The 24835-nt window shown below is 40.2% G+C and overlaps 2 protein-coding genes across 5 annotated transcripts in view; one reads left to right on the top strand and one right to left on the bottom strand.

Moving 5' to 3' along the window:
- pdia5 (protein disulfide isomerase family A, member 5) overlaps positions 1–11301 on the bottom strand; it is a 59645-nt gene extending 48344 nt beyond the window's left edge. The window contains exons 1-2 of the mRNA XM_017709530.2: positions 11206–11301; positions 741–867 (exon numbers count right to left, since the gene is read on the bottom strand). Of these exons, the coding sequence (XP_017565019.1) occupies positions 741–867; positions 11206–11268 (190 nt within the window). The 5' untranslated portion in view covers positions 11269–11301. The remainder of the gene's footprint in view (positions 1–740; positions 868–11205) is intronic.
- Positions 11302–11545: 244 nt separating this feature from the next.
- sema5ba (sema domain, seven thrombospondin repeats (type 1 and type 1-like), transmembrane domain (TM) and short cytoplasmic domain, (semaphorin) 5Ba) overlaps positions 11546–24835 on the top strand; it is a 159841-nt gene continuing 146551 nt past the window's right edge. For 2 of the 4 annotated variants that reach the window (XM_037539216.1, XM_017709526.2), the window contains exons 1-2: positions 11546–11803; positions 12730–12968. The gene's annotated coding sequence lies outside the window, so the exon portion shown is untranslated. Of the gene's footprint in view, positions 11804–12729; positions 12969–14433; positions 14624–24835 lie in introns of those variants that run through there. The other 2 variants (XM_017709528.2, XM_017709527.2) reach the window with 2 other exon arrangements.

The raw sequence follows: 24835 nt of genomic DNA, 5'->3' as shown, positions 1-24835 counted from the left end.
ATATCAGAACAAAACTTCATCTCCATCCGGTTAACTTGCAGAAGAATGTAAACATTTCTACCTTGTATTTATTTATTTAGTTATTTTTAACAAATTCTACCAACTTTCTGTTCAAAACTGCAATCACATCAAATCAATGGATCCTTTGCAAACAGTTTGAGAAATCAAATAATACAAACAACTACAAAACAAAAAATAAATAATTATTTAAAATAATGAACGATTATAAGACAATGGTAAGTAATTACTGCTTTGGAGCCATTTTAAAGTCAAGTCATCTGTCTTGACATTTGATCACCTGGATATGATGAACTCTGCATATGTACAGTACTTTATTATAACCTAATTCTCATTACTATACAACTTTCTCAGTCATTTTAAAATTTTATACAGCTCAATTGTTTAGTCTGACACATTTAACATTTCTTATTTGCTATTTACAGCTTCAAAGCTTCCTACTAGACAACTGAAACCTATGAAGTTGCCCCAAAATAGCAAGTTTGAATAATTTTATACACTTGTCTCAAACCAAATTGCTTTTTTAATATGATTACAACCTTTTGAACGGTAGTGTAAGACTAATTATCCATCTTTAATCTGGCCTATGCCCAGTGCATTTCATATATGAATGATAGGTTTCTTGTAAAGTGCTGGTTATTTGTGTCTGTATCAGTCACAGGGCATAATTAGCAGTTAGGTAACAGCAAAAAAATATATTATGCATTTCCAACAACACTCACCCGACTTAGTGTAAAGGACAAGGACGTTGGTTCTAGTCCTGAGAAGCTTTTTGAAATCCTTGTGGTCACTCACTTTCTCTATGAGTGGGGATACTTTCACTGCCTGCAGTGTGGTCACAAGCACAACCTGAGAGAGAGAGAGAGAGAGAGAGAGAGAGAGAGAGAGAGAGAGAGAGAGAGAGCGCAAGTGGGTTAGACAGAGCAAGCGAGAGACAGACAGAGAGAAAATCATGGTCATTTTTCACTGTCAGGGCCAAATCTCACAGGCACTTCAGAGCAACATTTCCAACTGTGTGGCAATGTAATTGTCGTACTTGCTTGGAATCACAACAGTATGTCAAACTGTGATGAAATATGGGCTTGAAAGACAACAGCAATTACACACAAGATACTGCACATTTACACAAACAGTTCGTAGAGCCGTATCAATATTCCTCTCTTGTACTGATTGCTATCAGGAGACAGAACGCTCATCTCCACAAAATGTTGTTTTGACATGAAATAAGGAACAAACTGCAAACCTCTTCTAAAAGCCCTTCTAACAAGCTGGTGAGATGTCAAATTTACTTTGATCGACCGCTCCAAAATGTTGTCCGGTGTTTCAAGGCACTGCACGCAAGAGATCACTACTGACAGTATTTTCATTTTCAACCCTTTAGAAGAGTATGCACACTCATGGATCCCTGAGAAAGTTCTAAAAAACAGTGAATTGTTCGTAGTTAAAAAAAATAACTAAAAATTATAAGCATACATTAAGGTGCAGCAGTAAGAAGTGAGTCTCCCATTAAAGCCTGAAATTAGTACTATAGGGAATAGCATTCCATGGGGAGGTGGTGTGATGCCAATTTACCACAGATTTACCAACTGTAATATGTATGACCACATGCTTCACCTTTACTTCAGAAACGAGTAGAAAACATATTCAAAAACAATTCAGCCATTATTTCGATTACCTTAAACCAGGGGTGCAGAACTCTGGTCCTGGAAGGCCGGCGTCCAGCACATTTTGGTAGTTTCCCTACTTAAAAACGCCCACTAAAACTGGCAATCAACAAATGAGGGTGATCAAATGTGTTTGAGCAGGTAAATCACCTAACTCTACTGGACACTGGCCTTCGAGGTCTGGAGTTGTGCACCCCTGCCTTAAACAAATACCTAGCTCTCTGAAGTGAATGCACTGTGTAATAAACTCCAATTCACAGCAAACAGTCAGCTTCACCACACAGAACGTTTTTCTGTAAGTTTTAGATTTTAATGCTCTGTGATGTGCACTTGAAGTGAGCCAGCGTGTCCACACTTAAGAAACCCCTTTTCCACATAAGATAAAAGCACTTTCAGACGAGTCGAACTGCAAGTGAATATCCTGAGGATATTTTCACAGTAAAAGATGCTAAAATCGTTACTGGTAAAGGAGCGCAGAGTCCATAAAAAGGACTGTCAATTTGGATTCCACAGGTGGTTTTCGGACCACATCATAGTGGTGAATGTCACACACACATCCAAAAAAAAAAAAAACCAACAACAACAAAAAGTCCTGTTCAATGTTACACTGATCAAGATATGATGACCATAGTAGATGATTCACTTACATCCTCAGAATGCACACCCTTCACCAAGTTTTGACCGACTGTTCTCTTTGAAGACTCTTTCAATGCACTCAATCTGATTCATCTGCTCTGGGACAGGGTTTTTAAGCACAAGTGAGTATTATCATGCAAGTCTTACATTTAAATGTAATTTATACCCATTTTTTTTTCCAACCTTTTTTTCCCCCTTAAATTTTTTTATCTGAATTCCACCAGTGTTCACAGTTGCAGTGATGGGTTTAATGCCTCTTAAAGGTGAACCATCTGCTGCACACAATGGAACTGGAAATGGAATGCGTGATTCCTGAAACACAGTTTTACTATAGTTTAGAGGATTTGGCCTAAAATATATAGTACATTCATGGTGGCGAGGTGCATGAAGCTTGTTGCAAGGCTGTAGAAATTGCAACCCCTTGTTCCATCAGCACCACTAAAGAACTCAGAGTTTGTAAGCTTCTACAATGAAAGCTTTCACATCAAACCACTCTGAATGACTCTGTTTACATCTCAGCGACTGAACTGTGTATCCGACTGAAGGTTTTAGAAAGAGTATCTATTTTATTAGACTTTTTCTCTCAGACGTCTTAAACAAGAAATCTCCATTTTCTACTCATTATATCCCAAAACAGATGACCCTATAATCTAGATATTTTTGGAAAAGATATGATGATTTTCACATTTGACACTTCCAGCAGATGATTAAGTACCAAATTCCACTGTGACAGAACAAAGAGGTGAATAATCCCTTTATCTATTTTTTTGCCAACTTCCTCGTCCGTGATGTGAAAAAAACATTAGAAGAGAGAGAGAGTGAAGCAGATAGAGTAGTGATTAGGGAACTTCTCTCTGTACAGTGGCCTGTTAATGCAGCAATATGAGTGATAATTCAACCGACAGTGAGCCAGACAATATTGTCAAAGGAGCAACTGTGTCACAGAACATTCCCACTTCTTTCTCATTTGTGATTTTGTCTCTTGATCAACAAAATGTTCAACAGACATTTACCGATTGTAGAAAGCGCATTAGAAATGCCTTTCTAGGAGATGACTTCACTCATCATCCAAATATTCTTCAACATCTTCATCAACATTTTAGATCTCAGACTTTAACTTGGGTAAAGAATTTGAAACAAAACTTTTAGAATATTATACTTAGAGGAGTATTTGCACATGGACTTCTACCATCTCTGTGAAGGTGCAAACCAGACCGAGCCTGTGCTCAGCAGCAGCCAGTGTCGTAGTCAAACAGAGTCAGGCTGACAAGGCATGAGCAGAGAAAACCTCTGTCATCTATGACAGAGTGAGGGGAATGACAGGAGCAGGCAAAGCCACACACTGAGCCTGCCAATCACATGTGCTCATCAGCTTCCCTTAACCCACGCTCAGTGAAGGAGGACAGTTTCCCAACGAGGCCACAAATTACTGCACAGAACTAGCCTTGTCCTTTGACTTCACAGGTCAATGGGATGAAAACATGACTTATTCTTCCAGCTCTCAATGTAAAAAAACAAGCAAACAAAAAAAACAGAATATTCCCCATCATGGACATATGTTTTACGACTCCCTCTGCAATTCCTCTGCAAAAGTCACATAATGGGCACTATGCAGGGACTTGCAAATGAAGGTAAGGCTGGTTATGCAAAAGAAATGCGCTAAATTTCCATTAATAGCACCACTCATTAAAGCTGGGACTACAGAGTCCCATGTGTGAAATCGTTATGCTGTTTTCCACTAATGGCAACAGAAGTATAATCACGGCAGCTGGGGACTCACTACGATTCAAGACAAGAAAAAGCAGCGGCAGTCTAGCAGAGTGTGCTTTCGGAAGCAAGTTATTATCGGGAAAGGCTGGATATCTCACCTGTGTGATACAGGGGAGAGATGAATCATGGAGGTGGTCAACACCAGAGATGCTTCAGACACTGACTCACTCTCAAGCGCAAGCTTACTTGGTGACAGATTGAGCTCCATCTACTTACTCATTAAATAACACCCACTCACACCCATCGCCTCAGGGAGGGAAGGGTGAAGGGCAAACTCTCTAACCTGGCTGCATCTACCAAACGATACTGAATGAACAAGATCGTTAGATGGGTAGAAAAGGTACCCCGTGATGATCTGATTCAATCATGAGTTTTTATTTGATTTGATTCAATTAGTTTGCTATGATCCAGAATCATTTTTTAAATGACACTGAATCAGTGTCAAAGTATCACTACTAGAGTTAGATCAGTTCAGATCTTCTGAAGGATCTGAAGTTTCACATCAGTTTCTGATCCAAAACTTCAGTTTAGATCATTCATGTGAAAATATTTTTCATATTATAAAAAATATTTTTTTTAGCCATTCTAGGTTAGACAAAGACATCCAAAGCTTGTAAAAGACACTGTACATGTTTTATTAAAAGTTCATAACACCATGTATTTTGACGTGTATTAACACGCATTTTCTCATTGGATAATTTAATGTTGGTAGTTACAAGAATTCACTTTTGTTTACAACCAAAACCAAACAATGTAAATAGTAAATATAATGCCGTACTTGAAGTTTGAATACAAAAAGCATAATTCGATAAATAGAAATTAACTGTAATTGCCCGACATTAATTTTTTTTGTCCCCAGACTTCATTAGTTTTTCTCTTTCTCTAAAGTCCTAGAAGGTCCTGAAGGTTCTCCAGCGCAAACATGACCAGAGCAACTATTTGCACAGAAAACAAAAACAATGCATTGTTTTGTTTGTTTGTTTGTTTTTTATCCCGGATGTTTCCAATGCATCAATGCATTTCTATGCTGCTAATTACTGCATATATTGTTGCTGTCCAAAAAAGTAAAAAAAAATTTTTTTTCAGATTTTTTATATGTGCAGGGGTTCCACAACTTAGAGACTGCCTGAGTTTCATCTTCACAAAGAGAGGAGGAGAGAAATGATGGAGAGAAGTTTCTGCCCCACCTCCTGTACGAGTGATGGACTGTGGCTGGCGAGTCTCATTTGGTGGTAGTGCGAGCGCGAGGCAGAGCTGCAGGCCGGATGAAGTGGACAGACAGTGTTGATTAAATGATGGGGTGACATCCTGCCCTCCAGCAGGCTGAGGCCAAGCATGCAGAGACGACAGCAAGGGGTAATTAAAGCACTGCAAGGCTCTGCAACCGAGGAGTCACATCAACTCTGAGCATGGCCTCAGTGATGTTTAAAAGAACAGATAGGAGCAGCCAGCCTGAGGAAGTGGGACAGAAAGATACTCTGTGTTATCAGCAAACACCTTAACTCCACAGAGAAGACTGACTTTCCACATTTTCTAGCATTTGTTACATGTGAGACTTACACTGTCCTTAAAATGTTTGGGGACAATTTGTCTTATGAAAATTGCTACATTTCAATTAATTAAAAAAGGGGAAAAAAGGTTTTAGGTTTTATGGAGGTGAAGTTTTACATAAATATCAAATAGTTTGATTTCTTTTTCCAAACAATTGTTAAAAGCACATAAAGTAAAATATTTTGCCCTAGAGGTGGTTAACAAAACAGAGAGTTCTGGTCCTGACTGGTTATGATTGCCTCATAACAACTGAATTCTGTATTAAAATGATGAGTCACTAAAAACTATTGCGCCATGACTGGACTGTTATGCTGCTTTCATTGACCACTGAATCTACTGAGAGATTAAGTGAAAACCCAGTTTTGCTTAAACTTATTTCCTTAAAAGCCAAGCTAAAATACAGCAGGCTAAAATAGCTAAGAGGCGAACCCACCCTATTAATCAGAGGTGGACGAAGTGCACAAATCATGTACTTGAGTTAAAGTAGAGACACCCAAGGTAAAATATTACTCCAGTAAAAGTAGAAGTTCCTTCCTTTAGACCTCAACTTGAGTAAAAGTACAAAAGTATTTGCCTTCAATGTACTTAAAAAAGTAAAAGTACTAAAAGATTAATTATGGCTCTGATGTCCTGTTATCATTTTTACAACAAGACTGGCTTCATGAACTCATTTTAGGTGAAAATCCTCCAGTGTCTCTCTTGGTAAACCAGTCTTTTAATAGAAGGTCATTAATTAGTGACGCTGACGTCTATTAAAATTATCATAAGCACAAAACACTGAAGGTAAACAGTTTCCATCAGGGAGAACCGAGTGGCTCTGAAATCACTTTTTACACACAAGCAAAGTTTCAGTTTAAGGTTACTTTGTAAATTAGTTACAAGTTGAATAAAAACTGGCTTTAAACTCAGGATCACAAACAAGCTTCCCTTTACTATATTGATCTGTAGGTCTCTGTTCATAAACATAAACTAACCGAAACTAATTTACAATCAAATGAAAGTGTTTGTATGAATTCAGAAAAAAGAAACCTGCCAGTCAAACTGCGTATGTGGACATATTTCTATATTGGGGTCTATTTACACAAAGTTAGGTTAGTTCATCATTTAGGGACGTATGTGCTCCCAATTTTTTACGCTGCTGCGCTGACGTTGAACCGTGTGCTGCACTGGGTCAGTATGACCAACAGGTCAAAACAAGCTCACAACAAAGTGACCGCGGTGCCCTGATTGGTGCTCTTGCATTGCACTTCTTTTGTTTTGACATGTTACGTTTTCATACACACAAAAACCAAAAGGAACAAGAGATTTCTCAAAATGTAGTGGAGTAAAAAGTAAGATACTTTAAAATGTAGTGGAGTGAAAGTAAAAAGTCGCCCAAAAGTCGCTTAAAATATTAAGTAAAGTACAGATACACAAAAAGACTACTTAAGTACAGTAACTAATTAAATTTACTTAGTTACTGTCCACCACTGCTATTAATATTATATATAACCCACCCTATATATACACACACACTGAATGACAGTCGAAGTAAAGAATATGCCACATCTCTGACTTACATGCCTCAAATATCTTTAAATGTCAGTGTTTTTGATTAAACAGAATAAGGGAAAACAAATGTTTGGCACCATTGGCTTGATGCTAACACAACATTGGAAATTGGATATAGATGCCAGTGGAATTTACCCTCATGGTCTTAATTTAGTGTGCAAAAAATACATTACATTGCCAAAGGTATTCACTCATCGATCCAAATCATTGAATTCAGGTGTTCCAATCACTTCTATGGCCACAGGGGTATAAATGCAAGCACCTAGGCATGCAGACTGCTTCTACATACATTTGTGAAAGAATGGGTCGTGGATGCTGAGACGCATAGTGCACAGTGTGGATGCTGTTATAGCTGCAAAGGGTGGGCCGATATCATATTAAACCCTATGGATTAAGAATGGGATGTCACTCAAGTTCACATGTGTGTGAAGGCAGATGAGTGAATACTTTTGGAAATATAGTGCACTTTCAACACTGCTTTTAAACACTGCTATTACGTAATTAATATGATTGTCTATGAAGAATTTGACTGCAGTTCACAATGACTGGAATTTCTTCTCTTCCTTCAGCAGTACATGGTTGCACGGCAACAATAGCTTACCCTAAACAAACTGTTGCTTGGCAGCCAAATTCTTTATAGCAATTACTATTAAATATAGCAAATTATTTCCTGAAAACCTGTGTATTTCATCATATTTTATGTTGTTACTAATTTAAAAAAGCAACAAAGCCACCTGAGGCAGGGCCTAAGATAAAATCGCAGTAACACAGCCTCTCATGGTGTATTGCTTTATTAAACCCCTGAGAGATCTGAGTGCTGGTGAGTGCTGACATTTCAAGAGTACATACTGCATATGGTATTACTGCCCATTATTCCCAAGGTAGGACCTTGTCAGTTTTTACTTCAGGTCAATGGCAGAGAGATCTGAACAGCTTGAATAGAGTTATTGCATAACAGCAAGAAAAACATGCTCATTTATAAACCTAGATTTAGATTTTGAAAACCTAGATGCCTCCAACCATTTGACAGGCAGTGTTAGTGCTTTCAATCTGAATCACTCAAGATATTAAACCACCATTTGACAAGTCAAAAGAACAAAGAATTCCCCAGTGTATGGGTCCAATAAACTTTATCTAAAGTCTGCCATTTGCAAGGGTGAAAGTCATTTGTTTTAATAAAGCACATCCCAGGGCTATTAAAGACACAGCTCTGTCTAAACACCCAGGCCATTCAAGTGCATTCAACAAAGAAAAGGCACTCAGACGTAGTGTAGGATGTCAAGTCACATCAAGTTTCTGACTCTCTTTTGGAACAGCGCCTTTTCTTCCTGAGACCTGACAGGGAACCAATACCGCAGGCCCATTACTGTCTGGCAATCATCATGTCCCATACCTGTTACAAAAGCTTCCATTTGGCTTTCACCAAACGGCCTTGTTCAATGCGGGTATTATCCTAATGATGCCGCTGCTTTCACAAGGCAGTCATTGTGATTACCATCCACAGAACAGCACAGAAGGACAGGCCTGATCGCATCCTGTCAATCGATGCAAAGCGAAAAGACTGAATATGCTGCATGCTGTGCAGAACCATTTCAGGTGATAAGCGAGGGGAGAGTGAGGATTACACGGAATGGAACACAGGGGGAGATGGCCGAGGCAGCTCCTCTGCTTTATTTCGGGTTTAGGTTGAACGGCTCACATTCCGCCGGTGTTTTAAACAATCCCTGGTAGACCCTTCACTGTTTATGATGGTCTCTCCTCCCTTGCACCCCACTGGAGAGCCTCAGAGATTATTAACTAAATAATAAACAGACTCTTTGTGGGCAAATAAGACACAGACTGCAGTAGGGCAAAGACATTTTCAGAAGGTTAAACTCACCAAGAGGAGCATTGCTGCCCCGGTCTCTCAAAACGTGTCAACTCTTTCCCTCCAAACAATTCACCAAAACATACAAGCTGCCATTTCAAATGAATAAACGAAAAGGTGAGATAAAGTACAGCACCTCGGGAAATCCCAGTAACACTGAAAGAAGTAGAACGTAGCAAATGGTAGACTTTAGATAAAGTTTACTGGACCCATACACTGGGGAATTCTTTGTTTTTATGACTGAATGTTTTACTGTAGAAAATGGATAAAAAATACACAGCTGTCTATGCAGCTAAAAAAAAAAAGGGTCAGAAAAGGCTGCCAAGCAACAGTTGGCATGAACTTGGAGACCACAAATTTGTCATTGCTAATCAACACTTGGCGATCAGAAAAGGGCTTCTCCCCTGGACACTGCTAATTCATTTTATACAGACTTGTATACAACACATATCTCAGTAAGGCCAGCTGGTCACACTGTTCACCGCCTTGACAGATTAGCTCAGCTACCTCTGAAATAGTCGAACTATGCAATTTAATACATATGGGGGCATCTAAAGTACAGCCTATGAATATGCAGAGGAGCCCATTAATACATTTGGCGCAGCAAGGCACACACTTTCACCACCCCTGAAACAAATATTCATCATGTCACTTCCATTTAATCAGTGGTAGAAACTGTGATCCTCTGCTCCTCCTGTTCCGCTGCCGTGACAAATCTGCTTACCGAGTTGCATCCCAAGTTTTAAGGGCCGCAGTGATTCAGCACAAACCGGCCCATCCACCCCCCCCTCCAACAACTTTCATTTCTTTCTGATTAATGAGCCAAACAACTCAGTTAGGGAGGGGGGGTTGGCTGCGCTTCCATTAAAGCGACCTACGGATAATTCAAAGCCACCATTAGAGGATGAGACCTGCCTCAGACGCGTAATGGAAAAAGCGAATGTGTTCCTACCTCTCAATCCTCCACACTGGACTAGGAGAGAGAGTGGCAGTAGGCAGTAGGCTCTCCTCCGTCTCAGGCACTGATGCAGCTCACTGGAAGAGGCGCACGTGGGTGCCAAAACAGTCGTGCTCCGTGCCCACTGCACATGAACGGGGGAGGGGGGGTCTCTCAATCCAGATTAAGAGATTTTAAAAATTGCTTTGACAAGCAGGAGCGCTGGAGGCAAAGGCAGGCGCACTCGCGAGCGCAGAGTTTCTGTTAATCCCCCCCCCCCGCCCAACCACAGTACAACTTCCCCGCAGCTCTGGGGAGCACCTTTGTTTGCGATGGCAGCCGCAAAACAGGATGTGAGAGAGAGAAGCTCACGGAGAATAACAGCTGACTGACGTGGCAAGACAGTCATTACAGTAAGCTTCATTATGCATGATCGCCTTGGTCGTTGTGAGGGGGTTTATTTGTTTTATTCACTGAGAGTTGCTGCAGGGGTGGAACGGAGGTAATGCACTTCAAAATAAAACGGAGTGTGCTGTTAATGAATCAGCTCTGAAGGCCAAGGCTGACTGAATGAAAAGAGCTCAACTGTCTTGGGTTCTCTCCACTGACCTTGCACGGTCCAGCGTTCACGTCAAGCCACGCCCACTGCACTACCAGTACATGAAGAAATGTAGGAGAAAAGCCACAAGGCCGTGGTCAGACATCACAGTACTGCTGTCACAAGACCACGTTCACGTGGGCGGTGGAGGTGACTCCTGTGTGACCGGGTTACTGATCAATTAGGAAAAAATAATAAAAGCCAATAACTCATCTCTGCTAGGCTATAAGACACGGGGCTCGAAGAAAAATGCAGCCACACTGTAAAACACTTCGTCGGCGGTGCAACGCTGCAGCACACAACTCATCTTCCCCCTTTCCAAAAGCCATAACTATATTCCCGACGGCTCCGTAAACACAGCATGCGCACATTTACTAAACCCATGAGCCCCGCGAGCCTGCGGTGACCGCGCCGAGGACTGAATGGTCAAAGGGCTTAAGTTCAGTGCTCAGAGCTCCTTCCCTCTCCAAGCCTGTCAACTTTCAGCTGCTGTCTGCAGGCTGCAGCCTTCCTCAGGGTTACTCTCGGCACGGGCGAGGCGGAACGCGAATCGACAGACCAGCTCAATCTCACGAAAAGACACAGGCGCACCGGATCGTTAAAAACGACTCACCAACAGTAAGATGTGCATTTCGGTCCCTCTCCTGCGTCTCCCGTAGCAGTTCCAAGAAGCCATGATGCCGCTGCCACGTCTGGCTGCGCAGGCGCAGTGCGCTCTTCCCAATCTTGAGGATGGCGCGGTGGATTATAGGAAATGGAGTTCAATGGCGCACACGGGGCCACAGACGGGGCTCTTCTTGCTTGATGTATTGATTTAGTTTGTTTTGGGTTATGCGTTCTCCAGCATTTGTTGCATCTGGCTCATTTTGCAGTGGACTCTTGGAGAAGGAGGGGCTAGGAACCGGCGCTGGGGCGTCTGTATATTTGAGTTGGGTGCGTGAGGAGGACGGAGAATTGGCTGTTGAAAACTGTGTGTACAGCGTGGCTGTGGCCGCAACAGCTGGAAGATAAAACACCATGACTTATATGTATAAAAGCAGCGTCTCTTCTAAGAGCGATGAATGCGACAATATGTTTAGCCTACATGGGTGAAGTCGTAATACTGGCTGCAGGGGAGGAGATGAAGTCATGAACAGGCATGTGATAACCTGCAGGCTGAGCTTTTATCTTGACTACCAACTGACAGATCTCACCTGATCTACTTGTTATATGTAAGTGTACACAACCTTTTTTTTTCTTCTTTTTTTTCTTTTTGTTTTTTTTTTTTTAAGATTAGTTAACAAAAAGTTTAGTTAATAAAAAAAGGTTTACCACAATAAATGCTATTTGCTGGCTGATTCAGATTGCTTCCAAAGAACAGTTTAAAGTTCTGTGAACAAACAAACAAACAAACAAACAAACCCATAAATTAATAAATCCGTTTTTTTTTTTCAGGAAATCTGGTTTCAGTCAGGTTAATGGTTAAGTTTCAACAAAATAGTTCAGTCAGAACTGTATTAGATTTGTAAGGCATTCCTTTAAAAATGATTCCACATAGTACCAAATAAGGGTCCACACAATATTTGATGTTTGATATTATGTGGAAAGCCTTTTTGATAAGACTATAGAGCATCAGAACTTACAAAACATGTTTAATTAACTTTACTAATGCACGCTTAAATATCAAAAATCACATTCCATATTAAATATAACTTGTGTGTATAGCTTGTGATGTAGCCAGTGTCTGATCGTAATCTAGTCAGAATATATTGTGACCAGTTTTGCCCAGCACTGATCACAGCCCGGGCATTTACAGTGCAGGCGCACCTGCAGTCACTGGCCTTTAAGTGTTATGATTTCATATTGTTTTTTAGGATCGAAATAAAATTTGCCAGTTTTCATAAAATCTACAAAAAGTTGCGCCAGTTGTCTTGGACTTTTTCATCAATCCCTTAAAAATCGCAGCGCTGTTTATTCGCAAACCCCAAACAGTTAATCAAGAGCTTCATAGATTATAGGAACAGACTATCGAGCTCTCACAGGGGTGATGAGCCACACGGACCATTCACACCACTGCAAATATTCATGTTAAGTGAGTCAAGATAAATCACATAGACCTTTTAGAGTGAGCTAAACCGTGTCCTGTCGTATTTTGCAGTACGGATGAGAAGTCTGTAATCAGATGCTGATCTGGAGTTAGTTCCCCCCCTTCGGGTATGAGGTGCAGCAGCCCTTGTAGTAGCCTGAGCTCAGAGCTCACAGCGCAGTGAGCAGCTGCAGGTCTGCTGGTGGAAAGCGCTCACGTTTACACAGGGATAACAAGCGGGTCTACACAGGACGGACACAGCGCTGTGTGCTCATACAGTACAGCTTCTCCCCACGGAAGGACGTCCAAAGGTAACCCTAGCTACTTTAATAGATAGTGTCTGCCTTACAGCGCAGAATCTCTCTTCGCTGCAGCTGGTTTAGACCGTTTGGTTGGACACTTTACTGAACTTCTTGCTCCAGCGTTTCTCCGCTCTTCACTGCCGCTGTCTGCTTCTTCTCAGCCTTGTGCGCATTTTAAACGTGTCTGTAACAAAACCGGGCTTACTTCAGTAACGATAACACTCATTAAGTTTATAAAATTATAGTAATATCACTGTTTTGAACTTCGACGTGGCTGTTGAATGTGCACCTTCCCCCCACATGGTTTTGAGGGGTACTTTGCTGGCTGTTGTTTGTAACGTATTTTCTTTATTATGCACTGTGTTTTGTTGAATAGCTGAATTTTCCCCTACACTCTTGGTGCAATGTTATTTGTTAAGAAACTCTCATTTGCTCTTTATTCTACCTCACAAATAGAGTAATTAGTCTTCTTTAACAAAGCTGGAGGAGAGTGATCAGACAGCGTTTCTTTCAGGGCGATGCGGATTTACTTGCCACTCACGTTCCGTCCTGGGATCAGAGGAGTTGTGGTCTGCTCACCTTTCCTACTCCTTTTCAAACTAGAGCTGTTTTTTTTATCTTCTAATCAAGGGAGAACTTTAATGTTGTGTCTGAAAACGCTTGGATTGTTATCCCTACTGAAAGGCATAGTTAGGACTGCGCTGTATGGTTGGGGTCTTGGAGTAGGGTCCTCCGAGAGGAGTGATGTGTGCAGGATGAAGTTTCCAGTGATATTCTCACTCTGCTCTGTGACTTCTTGCTCTTCTATCAGACACTAGTCTGTTATAATTAGGTTCAAAAAGTCTGGTGCTGTAGTATAATTCTGACTTATTTCATTTAAGCCATTGGACTCTTATGTTGTGGGAAACAGGTGGATTTCAAGATGCTTGCTTACTGCTTACTGCAGACTTATGTGGCTACTTAGGTTCTTCCAGGCTTGGTTAATTAGTGTTTTAAGCCTATGGGTGACCTGGAGGTGTGCTTGAGTGGACAGCAGGCCTTGGGTAAATCATATACTTTCTTAGAGAGAGAAATTCTTTTACGCATGGAAATCTGGTCAGGAACCTTTAATAGGCTGTGCTCCAACTTTTTATTTATGTTTTTATTTTAATGCAGGTCAAAGTGCTGTCTGCTTCCCCTCGCATAATTTGCTATGAATTTGAATTTGAAATGATCATCTTGAGAATCCACAAGTTCCGGGTGGAAAACAGTGACAGTGATGCTTACCTACAGATTGGAATAGTCTGAAGCAGTAGGGGGCACTGTTGAGTAGTTTTTGATGGCTGAGAGAAGCTGAAAGTGGTGGTGAATTTCAGTGGTCTAACTAAGATATGGGCTCTCATCATGCGAAACACTCTGCACACAATAGAGGAGTGAACACGCTGCGATATCGCTGTCTGTTGGCAAAGACTGTCTGGTCATTATGAGTCTCTGTGAAGGAAATGATTTCTTGGAGAACACGTGTGCCCGGGCAGGTGGACTGACCTGCATAACTGTCAAGATCCTGGTTACAGCTTCTGTCTAATGCAACATGCAGCTCTGCCTTAAAATAACACCGTTTGATCTTAACCTGGAACCTCATTGTCTTTCATTTAAGTGAAAACGAGAGAGAAAATTCTGCTGAAGTAAGTGTTGCCTGCTCTGTCAAGGGGGTTTGGGGAAATTATGGTATCTAAAGCTGAGCGCTCATTTGCACTTCACATACTTCTATCAATATTTATGTAGTCTGTTTCTCAGAGCAACTTAATGAATCATATGGTAACAGCCTTTGTTGCTTCAGTCTCTTTGTTTTACATTGATGGACACACTTTCGCATTCCTTTGCTTTGTCTCTTCTGGCATAATTTGCTTTGAAACTTTCATGGAGAGGCATATAAGCAGCATCTGTCAATTAGAGGTAAATCATATGCACATTTACCTTGTTTTCTATACCTTGTTGTGCACTGATTATTCTGACTGCTCTGCCTGTTCACGCTTGCCTGCAGCATATTGGCAATATCCGATGGAGACGAAAGTAATAACCTCAAGGAGGTCTTTGTAATCATGTTATGACTCATTCTTAGGGGGCTGACACTTCACAATAGATTGCCATCAGTCATCTGCAATCATCTACATATAAGTCTATTATGTGCATGTTTGTGTTTAAGGCTGCCTGTTAACATCTCCAACCATGAGTTCATTTGTCCTCAGGTTCCTTAAAGCCTTTATATGCTGGCTCTAAACAAATGTGCTTGACAAAAGTATTAATATTCATATAGCCCCCTGCTTTTGCCAGTTGATTCATGTGTTTTTCTTGGTTCCTGAGGGCCTCTCTTTCAGATGTAAAACAGGTTTTCATCTGTAATGAACTTATGAGGGCTCTCATCAGCTTGAAATGCATAAGCCTGCTGTTTAAAGCTTCTCTGAAAGCAAACATGCCTTTTCTGGACAAGCTACGACTGTCCGGTTGCATCCGGAGTAATGAGGCCTGAGTAGAGCTGCCAGTCATGCTTCATATCACTGTAAATAATATCTGCTCATTAATATAAACTCAGGAAGTAAAGACTCAATGGCCCTCATCGAAGTTGTAATGGTGCATATTTAAAAACATGCCTCATGAATTATTTCCGACATTGAGACATCAATCGAGAGCAGACAATGGGAATAAAAGTTTAATGGAGAACTTGATCTGAATGGCAGCAGACATGACTGCATGGAAAAGGATGCTGGTGCCTGTAGCTCTTCCTCCGCCCTCCACCAGAGTCATCTAGCTTTAAGAGAAAAGAAAGCTTAGAGACACAGCATAAGTGGTGGTGTGCAGCCAGAGAGGCGAGATAAAGTTCTCTCTGAACAGCTTTAAAAGCTCTTAGAGATCCACTCAGTCTCTCAGCCCACTTTTCAAAACTTCAGGTCAAACTACTGCAGATATTTTAGTAAGTGTAATAGCAGGGATGGTTGCGTGCTGAAGTTTTAAACAGGATTGGCAACACTTCGCTTCTTAGTCATGATCACAGTATTGGCCTCTAGCAGATTGCTGTGTGCAGGAATTTCCATTTTCTTTCTGTAACAATGTGTTTTGTTTTATTATAGTCATAACATTTTTTCCAGAGCTGCAGATACATACCAGCTCACTCAACATGTCTGCTAAAATGAAGGGTATTAGTTGGGACTTTGTCCCCGTTTTCAGGGAAGGGTTTACTCTAAATGTTTTTTTTTTTTAACTTTGCTGTAAGGATTTGATTGCATTCAGCTACAAGAGCATTAGTGAGGTCAGGCACTGAAGTTAGACAAGTAGTTCTGGCACTCCAGCTCCTCCCAAAGGTGCTGGGGCAGGGTATACACCTCTGGCCAACCCTTGGCATTGGGCATGGTGACCTTAGCATCCCATTCTTTTGGCAGTGCTTTTCTTTGGAGATTATGCAAGATGTCTGTGCAAATGAACACCTGTATCATCAATGGGTGCATCTTAAAACAGCTTTCTTCACAGATTACAATAGTTGTCCGGGTACTTTCTCATACATAGTATATGCCTGATGTGAACTACTATATGCAGGTGTGCGGTGCATCTTGATATCTAAGATGCATTTACGCTGTATCTGCTTGCCAGAACCCTCTGGCGTGTTGAAAAACAGTTCTGTTTATGGGATTCTGTTTTTGTTATGTTCTCTTTTGTGTTTGTAGTTTTCACTACAGAAACAACCAAGTCCTTCTCTTACTACAATCACAAACTCTTATGTTGACCTGTGAAAACACTTCCCAGAGTGTTGTATTTTTGGATGTGAAAGGTGGTTGTGTACTCGCCAAAGCTGTTGTTTTCATCTAAGCACATTTACTGTAGAGTTCAGTCCCTGCAAGTTTAGAATGCAGAGCAGCATATGTTAGAACAGAAGCTGTGATAGTGCAGCATAATAGAAGTAGACATTCCCTCAAATTCCTGTTTTCTTTCTTTCTACACTCACTTACCCTGGTCACTTTGACTAAGTGACTTGTGCACTTTTGGCCCTGAGGGCTGCTCTCTGTACAGAAATGGGTTATTGTTAAGGATACAGTTAGTGTGTTTTTGGAACAGAAGACAAATAAATCACTTCAGTATGGTGACTCTGTCATCTGCAACATTTCCCTGGACTAAATACACACGTAGCTGAGGCTAGAGTTTGGTGATAAGGCAATAATGTATCAAGATACTTGAAGACATTTTGATAGCACTTAGTTTTTCTGAGGTTTGCTTAGTTGGAACAGGCAAAAAGAACCAGTGATGCCACATTGGAATGCACCAGTATGGGAGTTGTGTCCAGATGCTGATATCCAGTATTTCACATGTGCAATGCTGATACATACGCGTGTATAAAATATAGGAATTTATCACAATAACAATAAAAATGTTATCAAGCTGTGTCAAATTATATTTTTTGTCAGCAGATAGATTCCCATTATTAAACCAGAAGGTGAGTTCATGAGAGTCTATCAGTGTTTTGAAGAATTCTATAAAAAATGGTGATGTTATCATTTCTCTCAACACCTGGTTATTAGTTCTATACAGCTAAAATTGATAGTGCTAGTAGTGAATTCAAGCCCTTTCCTTAAGAACAGAGCCTCCGGAGCTTAGGCGTAGTCTTCCACTGTGGGTGTGAATTGTTGTTTTGATGAAACCCCTCATTATTTTGCTTTCCATCAGGATTCCAAAGACGGAATTGCTGTGCCTTTGGCATGAGCGTCATACTGTCTTTTGTTTAGCTTTGTTATGCCAGTTGGGATGGCATGGCAGGGTGGGAGGAATAGACTCAAGCAGTTCAGGGGCTTGATTTGGGGAAAAAAATCTTGCTGTACACTAAAAATAACAAGCTGGGAGGAGATCGAATTATTGTCTGGGTCCATTCGGTTTCGATGGGGCAGGGCTGGGTATTGTTTATGAGTGTGCAGCAGTGTGAAGCACTGTGTGGATGGATGACTGCACACTCCTCAGTCTGTGAAATGCGATCTATGATATGACTGAGCTACTCGCTGTCTGCAGCCTTAATTAATACTTGATGTGATTGAAGGAGCTCAATTTGTCTGGAGTATTATCATGTCCCCTTTTTCAGCTTGCCTCAAAAACAGACAACAGCAGAAATAGAAACAATTAAACCCTGAAATGGATAATTATGTCTTATGTATTATTATCATGCACCTTGTTTTGTACCAAGCAAGTCCAGCTGCTCGGCTGCTTTCTGCTGTTGCTGTCATCGTGTTTCTTAAATTTATGCTGTGCTTCAAGATTTAAATCCTGATTTCTGAAAGTGCGTTAAATTCATGCTGATGGCAGTTTTTGTGAGTCATATCAAGACCTTGTAACATTTTTTACACCATCTGTTTCCTTTACATTTTGTGAACATTTCATGGAGAAGAAGCCAACAGAAATGTTCCAAAATGACTTGGTATAAAATCACATTAACATATATTAATGTTAAGAACTGCTTTTCCTTCTTCTGTACAGTTTTTATTTTTGTGATGTCACCCCTGACAACAAGAAACTAGCCTTGAGCTCAACTGACTTTGAATGCAAATAAAATTATGTGCAGTTTCTTCATGAACTGTATTATTTCTGACCATATTGTAAAAGTGGCAGAGTTTAGAAATTCAGATACCAAGGTATCATAACAAATTCTTGAGTTGGTTTTTAAGCAACAAGTCATCAAAATATGGTTGGTATAGTGTAGTGGGTCTCACCTCTGCCTTCTATGCTGTAGACTGGGGTTCAATCCCCATCTGAGTACACACCCTACACTATACCAAAAAGAGTCCTTGGGCGAGACTCCTAACACTACCTTTGCCTTCCTGTGTAAAATAATCAAATTGTAAGTCGCTCTGGATAAGAAGATAATGATGGAGAACATAATGAAATTTGCACTGTACTTATTAAAAGTACTTTTATCTGTCCCAAATGCTGTGGTCCTTCTTCATCAAACTTAATGTTATTGCATTGACTATATATACGGTCACTCCATCCAATAAATTCACTATTAAATAGGGATGCACAGTGGTGCTGGAATCCTATATCATAATTATACATTCTGATAGTATTTTTTGAATATGGCACTACTTTACCTTTTCCAACTTAAAATGATTTATGTATGTATGTGTTTATTTATTTGCAGTCCCCACCTCAATTATTGGTACGTCTTGTAAAGATGAGTAAAAAGGGTTATATGGCACTAAATTAACTTAGTCTCACACTGAAAAAGTGAGAAAAATGCAGCATTTAATTTAAGTACATTTTTCCTGAGATCTCTCATCACAGTTACTGGCATTCCTGCATTTAATACTTTGTACAACCTCCCTTTACCAGTAAAACAGCACTTAGCCTTCTCCGATAACATTTTTATAAGGTGGGAGAATACAGAGCATGGGATTTGAGACCATTCCTCTTTATTAAATATCTAGATCATCCAGGGTCCTCTCTTGTACACTCTTCTCTTTAGCTCTCCCCACAGATTTTCTATGGGGTTTAGATCAGGGGACTGAGATGGCCATGTCAGAAGCTTGATTTCATGTACAGTAAACCGTTTTTGTGTTGATCAGGACATGTGTTGTGGATCATTGTCCTGCTGGAAGATCCAGTGACAACCCATTGTTAGTTTCTTGGCAGATGCAGACAGGAAAAACAGCCCCACAACATCACAGACCCTCCACCATACTTAACAGTGGGCATCAGGTTCTTTTCAGTGTAGACTTCTTCTTAAGGCAAACCCATATTTAGTGTTTGTTGCCAAAAAGCTAAATTTTTGATTCTTCTCAACATAGAACACGGTTCCAGTCAAAGCGAGTCTGCGAGGCGTTTAACAAAGTCCACAATTCCCATTGATTAGAACTCTAATTATTGCCCTGTTGTGTGTTCTCTTCTCTTTCCCATGTTGAAGAATGACTAAGCAACTTTGACCTATGTGTAACCTCATATATACGTTCCAGTGAAACAGGAAATCATGGATTACTGCTAGAAGACTCCTAGACACTCTGAAAAAGTGTGTATGTGTGTATGTGTATTACATTTGGTAAGTTTCAGTAATTTAAAATATTAGTAATAACTAATGAAACATGCAGTTAGTGAGTGCTCTTTAATTGTGGCTGATATCTTGATGATGATGTGCTCAGAAACCCATAATGTTTAACAATAACAAAATTAATCATTTCAAAATATGATCATAGTGCCTACCTTGGTGCATACTGTTAAACACAGAGACGCATTACTTGTCATTAGGTGTCCATGGATCTGGTCTTCCTCCTCTCAGCAGAATTTAAGATTTAAACTGCTTTATGCAATTGCATGCACTTAATGTTCCTGACTGCTGGCACACATAATAAGGATTTAATTGTGTCAGTGATATGTTTGGGCATTTGCTTATGTTTTGATCTGCTCTTCTGTTTGCACTTTCTTAATTGACTTTGACTACAGATGAAGCACAGATCCACATGAATGATTCCCATCATCTATGTTAGCCAAACGAAGAATAAAAAAAGGCTTATTTCTTAGCTTCTCCCAAGTAATGAGAAGAGGAGGATGATGGATATGATGTCGCTTTCACAGTTCCACCTGAAATTTTGGAATGCTTCATTTTTGTTGTGTTCTAGCTGGTTTCATGCACTGTGCTTGTGAGTGAGGGATGCTGTTGTATTTAATCGGACGTGAAGGCATGCGTCTTTTCTCCAACATTGTTCTCTGTTCAGTGCAAGGAGGCTTCAATGAAGAGATGGGAAAAGGGGTAGAGACCAAAATGCTCCCACAGTTGATTTGCCCATTGTGGGGGAGGAACACTATTCCCATTGATGGTGTTGATGGTGAAGCCCCCAAAAGCTGGAGAAAGGGGGCCCATTCAGTGCAATGGGTGACCCTACCCTACTATGGGAGATGGGTGTTAGAGCTTTTGTGGGGCACGGTGGGAACATTGTTCTCATTCTAGTGATTTAAAACTGCCAGGTCCAAGCTGCTTTGCTATGTCTTCAGACTAGGAAAGCCTATGTGTCTCTCCTCTTAATCATTATCACAAGGTAAGGAGTAGGTTTCCATGCATCCTGAGGGCGCGTTGGATCCCACGTCTCACTTTATGTGGAGAATAAGCTGAATCTTAACTCAGTGCACTAACCTTGCTTTTTCTCCTTGGACTACTCAGAATGTCATCTCATTAGGCACAAAACAAAAGTTACGTTGGTTACGTACAATAATATGAAGACGTATTAGGGATGCAGCTGTATGGCAAATGTGGGCTGATACTGATATCTGATATTTTACATGTACATATCTGCCGGTCCCCGTGCTGTTAAATAAACATGTATTAAATGTATATAAAATAGTAAATAAAAAAAGAAAAACTGCAAAATATTATGAAAACACACATAAACATCATTTATACAAAGCAATACAAATCATTGGCAGTATGATAAATGCATTGATGTATTCAGTGCAGCCATATTTTGGCACTCGCCTATATCTCATCCATCACTTTTACAAAGAAATTTTCCAGTGTCCTGGTTCTAATTATGAGCCACACTGCTGCCAAGTCCCACAATATATGACCTTTTGATTAGACACAACAATAGTGAGGTTAGGTCAGGGTGCTGGCTCTCTAGTGAAATGAGATGCCTCCTTCTAGCTCTGTGACAGATTAAAAGGAACAACATCATGAAAGCCAGTACAATTGAAGAGCCACTTCTCATAGGAGAGCACTTACATGCAACTGATAGAAGAGAACATTGGTTTTCTTTAAACCTAAAATCTGTGAAGTGCAGTGGATGGAGGTTTGCCATGCAAGGAATGTAAGCAGTGTCATGGAATGCAGCACTCTGGGCGATTTTCATGACTTCATGTTGAAAGTAGTCTATAGTGTCTATATTTTGAGGAAGTAACAACAGAAACTCAACAAATGCTTTGTTAAGATCTGAATTGGTAGTTTGTTCCTTGGTAATTAGTTCATTCATATCATGTCGACTTTTAAAAGTGTTTAGCCATTATTTATGGTTTTGCTTTTTTAATACAAATAATAAAAGAAGTATGGTCCAATCAGTTTCATTCAAGTCAAGTCAGTAATGAGAGAGCCACATGCTTTCTTTTATTATTGTTCCTTTCATACTCTGGCAACTGTAGAACAATTGTTTTCAGATCAGTATGAATTGATTTTTGATGGAGATTTGGAAAGCACGTAATAACCCCGAAACCTTTCCAAAGACTGCAGGGACGTGATTTCTCATTAACAATGCCAGGGCATGTAAACACTCCTGCTGTGAAATGTGATATTAATAGCACTTTTGTGTGCAGTTGCCTCCAATATGGTGAGCGGTGGGGAAAACACTTGGTGCTGTTGTGTGAAAAAAGCAGCTGGAGTCAATTTCCAGGTGCATTCAAGATTCATGCTGAGATTTGACCATTGCCCTCTCTTATCTGTCTGACCTAAAACGTTCCTCTTGGGGCTTCAGTTTTTCTCCAGACTACTCCATTATTGCTTGTATGCCCTAAGAATCCAAAGATGGTTCAGAGTGGGTTGAGAAGGTCCTAAAGAAAGTTTCTCAATGGAATAGTACATAAAGGAAAATAAAATAAAGTGTACACAATTTTTCCTCATTCAGGACATTTTGGTGTCTGCAGTTTACTTCCTTAGTTTTGCAATGGAAGTATAATATAATAGAAGTCTATGTCACCCAAAATCTTTCAATTACCTGTTAACTACATTATCCTCATAGCTCCAATGCAAAACTAAAGAAGCAAACATTAAGGTATAAGGAAAATTGTATAAATGTGACTCTTCAGTGAACCATTTCTTTCAAAATCTCAAATTTTGCTTTTTTCTTGCATTTTTGTTATCATAAGCTATTTTTACATCATTTGATCATCATACTGACCGTTCTTCTAATTGGCTGCCCTGTGCTTTGCCACATTCGGAAGGCAGCCCATGCTGAAACACTCCTTATAACTTCAGTGTGAATGGGTGGAGCTAAACTGCTGTAGGCTGAAAAGACATGTGCATTGCAAATGCACTGGTTTTTGTGACATCACAAGGATATTTAATTCAAAACAGGCTCAATTAACAGCTTACTTTCCATATATAGACTGTATGGCCTGGACGCTGAATGTTGCTTTTTTTGTTTGAAACTTTAACAATGCTTAAATTACATCAAACTCTTGAATTTAAAAAAAAAAAATTTCCATGGTAAGAGCCTTTTCAGCTGAAGGCTCAGAGAGAGAATATGGAGAGGGTTTCACTGAAAGGGTTGCAGTTGATCACCATGGTCACTCTAATGAAACCGCAGGGCATTGCTCTAGATCATCTGATTAGGCGATGAGGTCACCAGACCTATCCTCATATAGGGCTCAACATAATATCTCTGCGGTGTAGCCTCTTCGACCCTGTCTGAAGAAAATGTGCTATGGCATTTCTACTTTAACATTTAAGCGCATCCTTGTTCTTCCCAGAGTACTCCCATGTTCAGCCTCCACATTCTCCCTCTGCACTGGCCTGGTTAGCATGCTTGGCGGCTGTTTCTATAGTGATAAGTAGCTCTCTGCAGGGGCACAAAGGTCTGTCTCAAATGCAGAGTCAGACAGAACTCTGTGTGACGGTGATTAATGTCCAGTTCCGAACGACACAGTAAATATGGGGCCACCACCTCCCAAAGTGCAATGCTAATCTCATCCTGCACTTACCAACAGAGCCCTAGCTATTTTACAGATGAGTGGTCGGTGAAGCACTACAGGGCCCCTCGTAGATGCTTATTCATGAGGGTGAGGCTGTTTATCTGAGGTAAATATTAATGTTGATGTAGTGTATGAAATGCCTAAGAGACTGTTCAGAAAATTGGCACTTGGCAGCTGGCAGATGGCATAAGGGCGATGACACTTTAAAATCTAGTTCAGAATATTGTCTATTTAGTAAAGTAATATTGTTCAGAAGTTTGAAGGTACATGCTTATTTGATGTATCTTATGAAATCAAGGGGTTTATTAGGGAGTTTTGCTTTAATAACTTTCTCTATTGTTCTGGGAAGGCTTTACATTATTAGTCCTGGGCCACAAACACCAATCCACAATCATCAACCACTATGAAGATTATACATGATGTGCACAAAATTCATGTTTCTCCCTAATTGTAAGTGTAGTGATGTTTGCCCGCCTCTATATGTCTCCTGATATTGACTAAAATTATATTAATCATTCATATCACGGCATGTTTTTCCTCCTTCATTTTTTGGCATGCCAGCTTTTCACAATCCAATCAATCAGTAAATAAAATCATGTCTTATCCAAAATGATTCTCACCTGAATATCCTGTTAGGTCATGTTAAGGAAGAAAAGTGCATTCTGATTTCTGATTTTCATCCATGTGATTCACTAATTGGAAATGGTGTCTGGATATTTTTGGGCATGTAGTGTGTTTTCATCTCATCAAATATGGTGTTCCATAGCAAAATATCTGACGTTCTATGCTCATGATGCAGCAGGAGCTTCTAGGTCTGATTTACATATGCTCTAGTAACCATCTGAGTGAATAAAATGGAAATATTTCTCCTGCAAAGTTGAGCAGTGCACATGCATGACAATGATAAGGAGTGACCTCTTTCTCTTATTCTTGTCCCTCATCCTTATAAATAAATGTCAGTATGTAAATATTTTGGCTTGAGGTGGAATGTTTTTTTTCCCCTTGAACAACATCCCTTAATTCTACTTCAGGAAAGAAATAATGAGAATTGGTGAGCTAAAATATCTCTATATAGATGAATGACTTTGCCTTTAGCTCGCCGTTAGTCAGAAACAAACTGCTAAGCTGAAGTGTAGTAGATTTCTTTTCATGTAGCCCACCTGGAATTTCATTCCAATTAATTTGTTCCTTCCCCTTGG

The sequence above is a fragment of the Pygocentrus nattereri genome, chromosome 6, assembly GCF_015220715.1.
Source record: "Pygocentrus nattereri isolate fPygNat1 chromosome 6, fPygNat1.pri, whole genome shotgun sequence".
In the NCBI taxonomy this organism is placed as follows: Eukaryota; Metazoa; Chordata; class Actinopteri; order Characiformes; family Serrasalmidae; genus Pygocentrus; species Pygocentrus nattereri.
Note: the sequence above shows the minus strand (reverse complement) of the source record. Positions and strands in the feature narration are given on the sequence as shown.